The sequence below is a fragment of the Podarcis gaigeae genome (genome assembly GCF_964106915.1).
Source record: "Podarcis gaigeae genome assembly, chromosome: 12".
Taxonomy (NCBI): Eukaryota; Metazoa; Chordata; class Lepidosauria; order Squamata; family Lacertidae; genus Podarcis; species Podarcis gaigeae.
This window is the reverse complement of record NC_139688.1, coordinates 46,677,741-46,687,951: the sequence shown is the minus strand read 5'-3', so window position 1 is coordinate 46,687,951 and position 10,211 is coordinate 46,677,741. Positions and strand designations below refer to the sequence as shown.

General features: G+C 43.8%; 1 protein-coding gene across 5 annotated transcripts in view; it reads right to left on the bottom strand.

Moving 5' to 3' along the window:
* Positions 1-1,209: 1,209 nt before the first annotated feature.
* The window catches only part of NEK11 (NIMA related kinase 11), a 79,833-nt gene continuing 70,831 nt past the window's right edge, over positions 1,210-10,211 (bottom strand). For 4 of the 5 annotated variants that reach the window (XM_083705840.1, XM_083705839.1, XM_083705838.1 and 1 more), the window contains exons 15-16: positions 8,448-8,544; positions 1,210-2,494 (exon numbers count right to left, since the gene is read on the bottom strand). In XM_083705840.1, the coding sequence (XP_083561966.1) occupies positions 2,293-2,494; positions 8,448-8,544 (299 nt within the window). In that variant the 3' untranslated portion in view covers positions 1,210-2,292. The remainder of the gene's footprint in view (positions 2,495-8,447; positions 8,545-10,211) is intronic. The other variant, XM_083705842.1, reaches the window with a different exon arrangement.

The window sequence follows — 10,211 nt, the reverse complement described above, 5'->3', positions numbered from 1 at the left end:
GTTTATTGCTTTCATTTTATGGACCAGTGGTCTTGTTAGATAGTAAAATTCACGTTAAATTGCTGTTTTAGGGGTTGTTTTTAAAAGTCTGGAACGGATTAATCCATTTTGCATTACTTTCTATGGAAAGCGCGCCTTGGTTTTGGAACGGACTTCCAGAACGGATTAAGTTTGAGAACCAAGGTACCACTGTAACGGATGCAAGCATTTGCAATTTCAGTGAATTGAACACTATACTTAACAGGGCACCTTAGCAGCCCCTGCTGCCCACGGAGATGATCTGCGGTTGAAGCAACTGGGGAATTGGCATGTCCAGAACACTGCTTGTTTGACTGCAGCAGTGTATGTGGGTTGTAAATCAGAGCAATAGATTGTGAAGGGATCAGGTGCTGCGAGCTTTGGGTATCTTGGAAACATACCTATGGAATAAAATTTGCCAAAGTTGCTTGGGTCTTGTTGCTCGGTCTCTTTCATAAATAAATACATCAAAAACTCTTGAGAGAGTTTACCTGAAGCAGAGTGGGTAGCCACAACATGTAAAGGTTACAGTTAATGGATTTTTGAGGGCCAATTGCTCCAGGGAGTCTTGTTCACCCAACGGTTGTTCTTTGCAGTTTTATATTGCCAAAGCCCCAGGGGTTGAGGACTCTTAATAGTGTGATATTAAACCATCCTCTAATACGGTCTTTGCAATGCTCAGAACCTACAATGAGCTGGTAACCGCCGACTCAGCAGATGAGGCTGTATCACTTGGCCCCCAAAGCACAGGAAACCTTAAGAGGGTGCTGACCGTGAAGGAAAGTGATAAGTTGCAAAATTTGCATAAACTGGAGCTGAGCCAAAATCCTAACACTTTGCAGGGTTTCCTTTGTTATTCACGTTTTTTTGGGTGGCAGCAATCATTTCCTTCCAATGCTCAGGGAAACCACTAGGTGTGGGGGCACCGTCAAGAAGGCAGTATGGTGGGCGGGTTGCCAGTGCAGTTGCTGCTGCTGCTGACCTTTGACCTTTGCTGCTGCTGACACACACACACCATTTTGGGGGGGGGGGGTTCCTGGGAGCTGTGCTACTATCCCTGTTAATGCTGAGCCCCAGATAAACTATTAGAAAATTTCTTCTTGCCCAGAGGAATTGGGTGAAATGGTCTTCCTGATTTCTGTGCTTGCAAATAAAGTGGGGAATCTCGAGAGACCAGATGGAAACAGCTGCGGCATAAACAGAAACAACATGGCATTTTATTTTTATTTATTTAATTCGCAAGGGCGCCATTTGCAAAATGGGAAGAGAAAGGCTGGTGTTAGGACTTTTAGATAAAGCATGGTCACAGATCACTGGTATGAACAGAAAAAAAGCATGATATTTACAGGTTAATATTTTACAAAGCGATTCATTTACTAGGGCAAAAGCGCACCTGCAATGCGTGTTCTGCAAATATTTTAACCCCACCCCCTTTTTTCTTTAGATCTTTTGTAGGGTTTGTTTTGTCATGGAGGTGTTGCGGGGAGAAGGTGGCAATGCAGCCCTGGCACACATTCAGGCAACCTTCACCATCCCTCTTCCCAACATCTGGTATGTAGGCAGAAGAAGCTGGCATCAGGCTGCGTCAGCCATACTTCATTATATTCCCTTTGCAGTACCAACTGATTGTAAGGAAGAGGGTCTAACTTTGAAACAGACAAAAATGCTGCAGTCGACTGAAGAAGCAAACAGCAGAAAACTGGTGCAAAAAGAGGCAAACTTTGGGGGGGATTTTAGAAACCTTTCCCACCTTTGTCACACTGAAAATGTTTGCTGGAGACCATCCGATTCAGCCCTGACATTGATTTTAAAAAATTCTTACAAAGTTCCTTCTTTGCACCGTAGAAGTAAATCAAAGTGAAGTGTTTTCTTTTCCCTTCATCCCATATTATCACATCTCATGCATTTCCTTGCATATCATTTTGAAACGTGGCTGAAATGCAGGTTTTGAACATCCCAGTTTCTCCCAGTGGAGTACTCAAATATGCACGCATGAGATCAGGAAACATAATCCAGCAATTTTTGAGGCAATGATTATTGAGCTCTAAGTGTCAATAGTGCTGTAGGAATCAATCAAAGATCTCCTGATTTCACCTGGAGATGGTAAGAGTACTATTTGCCTCAAATAAGAAGATAGCAAAATGGCATACATTAATTCCTGTCAGTATCTCCATGCTACTCATTGCCCTCACCCTATGGCACGATGCCTGCTTCCATCTGAACAGTGCCCACTTTATTAATTTCTGATGATTCAAGTAAAACCATTCTTTGATGTCACACGGAGGCATCTTCAGAAGCCTTCAGCTGGTCTTCAAAATAGAGGAGCTGATCTACTTCAAAGCAGTCACTTGCCCGAGACACCATTTTTTCCAGGTATTCTCTGATTTCATTTTCACTTGCATTCTGCTTTCTTGCTCGTTGCAGGAATTCATAAACTTTTTCAAAGGTTTCTGTTCCCAGTTTCTGAATGGCTGACCTGTCGACAGAAAACGAACGCCAGCAAGTGAGCTGGATTATAAATAACGTATAGAAGTCCATCATTTACTATAATTGGACAGATATTGTATCTGGCAACTTTCTATAGCACTTTAACAAAGTGTGTGTGTGTGTGTGTGTGTGTGTGGAATACTAATGCATGCATCGCAACACACACACAACATATATGGAGAAAATATTGACATCTGATTCAGTAAGATACTTTTATCACAACACCAGCTTCTACATGCATATATATTTATAGCCTCTGGATTATATAAAAAGGCACTGAACAATTTTCATGGAGTAAGTAGATAGAACAGCCTTGCTTCAGAAATCATCCTTTAGACGCTTACCAAAAGGGAGGAAGACGGTAGTTCACCACAAAGTGGAAATGGCATTTGTCTTCTGAAAACAGAATCTTCTCTCTTTTAAAATCTAATACAGTGGTACCTCGGTTTAAGAACAGTCCTGCTTACAAACGATTCAGTTTACGAACTCCACAAAATCAGAAGTAGTGTTCCAGTTTGTGAACTTTACCTCAGTCTACAAACGGAAACTGAACGGTGGAAGGGCACTGGCGGTGGGAGGCCTCATTAGGGAAAGCGTGCCTCTGTTTAAGAATGGATTTGGTTTAAGAACGGACTTCAGGAACGGATTAATTTCGTAAACCGAGCTACTACTGTATATGCATGCTTCATTAATGAAAATTATACTTGTGCTGTCCTAATAGGATAGAGGGTTTTAGCCGAAGAGAGCAAGACCCACATCTCAATTCAGTGTACAGAAGGCAAAAAGATAACACTTCAGTGACCAAATCTAGTACCAGTACTTGGCACCCTCAGGCAAGAAGGCCCAAGAACCCTAGCGGGCTCCACTATGCTTAAAGGTAAAGGGTAAAGGGACCCCTGACCATTAGGTCCAGTCGTGGCCGACTCTGGGGTTGCGGCGCTCATCTCGCTTTATTGGCGGAGGGAGCCGGCGTATAGCTTCTGGGTCATGTGGCCAGCATGACTAAGCCGCTTCTGGCAAACCAGAAAAGCGCACGGAAACGCTGTTTACCTTCCCGCCAGAGCGGTACCTATTTATCTATTTGCACTTTGACGTGCTTTCGAACTGCTAGGTGGGCAGGAGCAGGGACCGAGCAACGGGAGCTCACCCCGTCGCGGGGATTCAAACCGCCGACCTTCTGATCAGCAAGTCCTAGGCTCTGTGGTTTAACCCACAGCGCCACCCACGTCCCCCACCATGCTTACATAAGCCCTATTACAGTAGAACCTCGACTTACCTCCGCCTCTTCTCGCAGACATTCCAAGTTGCGGCCGCGGCAAACCCGGAAGTAAACACTAGGTTTGCTGCAATTTGCGGAAGCGGCTTCTGCCATTTGCACGTGCGCACAAGCGGCTGCCGCCATCTATGCATGCACAGAAGCGTGGTGCCACCGAATGCGCACACGCACAATGGCGCCTCTACTAGCGTCCGGTTTTGCCCAGCAGATGGGCCTCTGGGACAGATTATGATCGTAAGTAGAGGTTGTATTGTAATTTAATTTTTAAAAATCGGGGCCAGGTTCTGAGGGGGAAATTGTGTCATGTGGCTGGAGCCACTGCGATGCTACTTCTCCCAAAATATTTGTGGGCACTGATAACATTACCCTGCAACAACACTATGTTGTGAACTAGAGGCAACGTGGACAATGATTGTAGCACTTCCAGCCTCATGGCACAACTTTGGTCCTCTCAGTTCAGGGAAGTGCTATGGGAAGCTGCCAGTGCTGTTCATCCTCCGAGGAAGGGTGGTATATAAACTTTATTATTATTAATAATAATAATACCACCCCTCCACGAGCTGATTGTGGATTGTGAGGCACAATCCTCACAATGGCTTATATAGTGTGTATAAGCCATTTGCTCTTTTCTGATACCTGCAACATAAATGCCTAGCTAATTTTTAAGAACAGAACAAGGGGAAGGCAAAGAAGACTGCTCCCTCTTCTGAAGCTTACACACACACACTCCAAACCCTATTCCTGAAAAATATATGTTTAGAAGTATAATTTTCTACCAAGGATAAAAAGATTTGCTGTCAAATCAATTACATATTACAGTGGAATAATAATGCAGAACGCCAGAATAATAGCCTGAGGTTGAAAAGACGCTTATATGTTTGATAGACAGCAATGATGACCGTTTCTCTGTGCCATCAGAGCAAACATGAATTACTGTGTTGAAATAAACTGTGGATTGTTCTGCTGTGATTCCCACTTCAGCCATGGAGCAAGGTTGATTTGACACCCCCCCCCCCCAGTTCCTGATGGCAGATCTCTATTCCACCCTATCCCGCTTGTTCCTGATGTAGTTGCGTTCTTTTCGGGTTGTGTTCTTTTCATGTTGCGAATGGGCCTCTGTAACGGATCCCGTTCGCAATCAGAGGTACCACTGCATTGAGTTTTGGAATCAAATAAGGCCACAACTTTATTGGTTACAGATGTGAAAGGTTTGGCCGTAGGCATTGAGATAAGTGATTTCTAAGGGTGAAGCCAGCAGCAGCAGGGTGGGGAGATGTCCTATGACCTACATCAAATTGGGGCAGCCCCCAAGTGGTCCCTGTTGGAGGAGTGGTATGGCCCTAGCCCCCCTCTGGGCATTCAAGCGCCACTACTGGTCAATTGGCACCCTGCCCAGGTACCGCCCCCTGGATTCCTGCTGCCGTTGGCCAATTTTGTGGTAGGATTATGATCTGGTCGGCAATGGGCCAGTTTGCAGGAAGACACCATGCCTGCCCACAAAGCCGTCTGCCCGAAGAGGGCAAACAGACATAAGTTACACTATGAAATTTGCTGATAGAGAACATACATAAAAGTGATTTATTTCAATGTGGTTATTGGAAAGATTTTATACCCAAGAACTGGTTAGGGGGGTTCTCACTGAAATCAATAGTAAAACAACCCTTGAGCGCAACAGGAGCACATTGAAGCTATTTAGAAAGTCTCAACATTATTCTAAGCACTCACATGGACTATGTACCGCTTTGCTGCGGAAAGGTAGACTTTTTCTTAGCTAGCTGTCAGCTAATCTTAAAGACCATGCCGTGCTCAATCAATTACTTCAACATGACCTTTCTTTCTGAATTTTTAAGAGACATGGGCATTTGATGCCAACGCCATTGGCCTAAGGGTCTTCTATACATAATCCTTCTGGATCTCAAGCAATAAGAAACATGAACAAAAATATCACAAAATGCCTTTCTTTTGCAGCTTCTGAAAGACAATTTTACTTAGACTCAGCAGGTAATGATGATGCCTTGTGCCTGATCCTGGTGCGCTGCTGAGTGGAAGACACTGGGGGCTGAACGAGAAGCAGTCACTGCTGTGCTGCAAAATTTTAATTTACTTACATTTTGGTCCATGAAAGCTTTTCCATTGTACCCATCTACATGTTCTTGAATATTTAAACTGCACTATAAAGCTCAGTGCCATTAAACTCTGAGCTTATTGCATGTATACTTAGGTTTCTTTGTAAAAAGAACACGAGACGCCATGTATTTAGAGTCATTTTCCTCCCTTTCTTTCGATTCCATGACTGAAAGAGAGTGGTATAAATGCCTAAGCCGATTATGCATGTTTTGTTATTCTGTAGTCAGGCACACACAAGGGCCCAAATCACGAAGCCACAGATAAGTCCCAAGAATCAAGTTCAGCTCCCATTAACCAGCCAGGAGGCTGCCAACAGCAGTTTAGTGGACTCAGCTCATGTTGCCTCCCAATGGCTATTGCGTGTCAAGGCCCCGAGCCCTCCCCCAATTGTTGAATAATAAAACACATGGACACCAGTATTTTAGGTTAATGTGCTAATTAAGGCCACAACTTTATTGGTTACAGAATGTGAGTGGTATTGGCTTAGGCATTGGAACTGAACCGACTACTGTGGTACCTCTGGTTACGTACTTGATTTGTTCCGGAGGTCCGTTCTTAACCTGAAACTATTCTTAACCTGAAGCACCACTTTAACTAATGGGGCCTCCTCCTGCTGCCGTGCTGCCGGAGCATGATTTCTGTTCTCATCCTGAAGCAAAGTTCTTAACCCGAGGTAATATTTCTGGGTTAGCGGAGTCTGTAACCTGAAGAGTATGTAACCTGAGGTACCACTGTATATGTGACTCCTGCCCGCCATGCAGGTAGTCCAGTAAGGGTCAACCACCAGTAGGGGAAGCAGGAACCAAGAGGGAAATCCCCCGGTGGCGCGGCTGCTTAGGTACGGTAAGCCACGCCCTCGGACAACTGGATTGGTCAGCTGGGGGGGCGTGATGCGGCCGGGGCTCCCCTATGATGCAGGGGCACTGCCACGCCCCTGCTGTGCACGGGGAGAGCGTGTGGCCTGCCCGCAACACCGCCCCACAGGGAAGTGGAGCGGCCTTATGCCAACGGTTCTGAAAGGCTTTTAAACGTGGCTCACAGATTTAGAGAGAGAGAGATGTTGAACACAATTCTACTCTCCCCATGATGTTGACGGCTGGGGGAGAGGGATTAGGATCTGTGTAGGTGCCTGGCCGAGAGCAGTCCCATTGGTGGGGAGGTTCTGCCGTGGCAGATGCCATAGCTGTGGGCAAAAACTACTCTCACCTGCAGTAGCAAGCAGGAAGCTTGGGATGGGACACTGGTAGCTTGGGATTGACCTCCATAGCACTCCACTTCTGCAAGAGATCCATCACTCTGCTTCTCCCCAACAGGATTGCTCTGCCTAGCTGCAATCCTATTCGGTGCCCTTTTCTAGAAAAAGAGAAAACGCTTTTCTAGAAAACTCACCTTGTTCTCTTTTAATAGCAATGGTGCCCACCTGAGAGGTTCTGGAATCAGATTTGGTGAGTTCTGGCTGGGGGTGGAAAGCCCTGGTCCTATTCCCACTTACTTGGGGGGAAAGTTAATTGAACTCAGTGAAGCATACTTCTGAATAGACGTGTATAGGATTGCACGCAGCTGGTATTTAACTCCAAGTAGCCTTGCTAAGATATATAAGACTGAATTGGATAAGCGCTGGAGATGCAAAGAGGTGGAGGGAATGTTTTTTCATATGCAGTGGACTTGTAAAGGGGTAAAAGAGTATTGGGAAATGATCCTTAATGAATTGGAAAAAAAATGTTTAAAAGTACTTCCCCCCCCCCAAAAAAAATCCCAGAGTCCTTTCTGCTGGGGATAATTCAGACTGAAATTCCCATGTGTCAAAAAAGGTTATTTAGGTATGCTACTACTGCGCGCCATGTTTTGTTAGCCCAAAAATGGGAAATGAGCAAGGTCTCAACCAAAGAATGACAACTTAAGTTGCAGACATAACATATAGAATAAGAGAATAAGAAGAACATACGTTTAGAGAAGATTGGAAAACGTTTATTGAATATATGGGAATTAATTGTGTACAGCTGAAAACACTGGCAGCGTTAAGATAAATTCAACTGTGTAAATAAGTTTTGATGGATGCAGTAATGGAATACTGAATGGTATAGGTTTGTAAAATATGCAGGGATTTGTAATATTTAAATGAACCATGGAAAGAGAAAAAGGGAAGTCATTGATATTTTAAGGATGTAAAATTAGTGTTTTAAATAGCAAAACAGAAAAGTAAATAAAAATTATATTCAAAAGGAGGATTGCACGTAGTCAAAGAGAGCAGACAACCTTAAAAGCAGTGTTTTGGACATGGCTATGTAAAGCTGATTGATCAGATTTGCACCGAGATAATAACACAAAAGGATAAATTTACCAGTTTAGAGACAGGCAGAGACCGACAAGATGATGTCTCACTTCAAAAGAAATGACAGACAATAAGAGAGAAAACATCCTGAAATAATACGTAACTGCTGCTGAAAAAGATGTGGTTGTAATCTTAATATTCTGGAATCAAAGTTGTTTTTTTTGTTATATGCATGCAAAAACTAGCATCTCTAAAAAGGCAACTTACTCCCTCATGCTCCTCAGCTTGGTTGCAGCCGTGGTGCCGCTCAGCACTCCTGATGGTTCGGGTCCCAGCGGAGTCGCTCTGGTGACAGTCCCAGTGCCTACAGATCAATGCAGAGATGGACAACCTCATTCACCTTGCTTCCCTCAGCATCACTACAGATCCATAGCGCTATTCAAGGACAATCAAGAAAAGGCTAGCAATTCACCTTTGTCACAGTGAAGTGCTGCCTTGATTAAAGACGAATTAGCTTACTAAATAACACATTAAGGCAACTTGGCTCAGCAGGGACAGCGACGGTTTCAGTATGATAGCACATGCCAGATCTACACCATGTCTTGTAAAATATGTTTTTGTGGGGGGGGAACTCTTAGGAGAAACTGCACAAAGAAGCAAATTTGGGTTTTTATTATTATTTTTTCAGTTTTTCAAATTTCATCAAATATTGAAAGCACAGCTGGAGAAGTAGCAGTCAGAGGATTTTTCTAGAAACTACAAAGATTGGTGAAGTTCCACTGGTGCATGAGGAGTGTGGGAAAAGCAGCTATGCTACAAGTAAACAAATACCTTTGACCAGTTAAAAGGTTAAACTTCATCTTCCCATCACAGACTACCTTTAAAGACATATGTGTGTATGCTTAAGAGTCCAAATACGGATCAAAACCAACCTTAAGCTACATGTTGTTGTTGTTTTAGTCCACCATGGACATGATGTCTTAACTTAATGGCAAAATATAAAGAATATATATTTGCAGGATGTGTCGCTGTGATCTGCGTAGTCTGCACACTCTTATTCTAGCAATGCCCCAAGTATTTTTTCCCCCTATAATACTTCAGATTCCTTTAACGTGAGATGTTATTAAAGGCATCCTTCTCAGCTTTTCTGGAAAGTTGGACTAAATAACCCATTTTTTTTTTAATTAGGTTTTTGCCTTCATGCTGGCTATTGGATCAAGAAAACCTGTTCCTGATTGCAACATTATTGCACTCTCCAGTAACGTATGTATCTTGCACAAATAATTTAGCTCAGTTTATAAAGTTAGAAACCAGCTCATTCATTGTTATGAAGCTTTACAGAGATGAGTTGCATGTGAAGTCTTGGAACGGATTTCTACAAGCATCGTGGGGATTTGGGTTGCGCTCTGTTCATAGACCCTGATTAGTTTCTGCAGCTCTTCCTTAACCCCTGCCCCCCCTTTTGTCATATTGTAGCATTATTTTATAAAGCATATACATCAGAAATAGAGACTGTCACACATGTGCTCGCCTTTCTAGTCCCATCTCCCCTCTAGGCAGGAATGCTTTGTCAAGCTGTAGAGAAAAGAATACACTCCACCACATAGTGGAAGCAGAAAGTGCAGAGAAAACAGAACACCTGAGCCTTGCATGCCACATTCTTTTGCATGTTGGATAGAGTTGACATGTTTTGCTGTAACTGTTGGAATATATTAACAAACAGAAGGCTGCCTGGGCCACTTTTGCCATCTTGACAGTTAGCTATAGCCTTGGCAAGAGTGCTGCTGGATGCTGGTTTGCCCTTAAGTAGAAGTGACCTCTGGACAACAGGGAGAGACTGGAATCAATTTTTGTTGTTGTTGATGAAGGGGAGGGAAGTTTGAACTTCAAATCCCCGCGATGGGGTGAGCTGCCATTGCTCGGTCCCTGCTCCTGCCCACCTAGCAGTTCAAAAGCACGTCAAAGTGCAAGTAGATAAATAGGTCTGGCGGGAAGGTAAATGGCGTTTCCGTGTGCTGCTCTGGTTTCGCC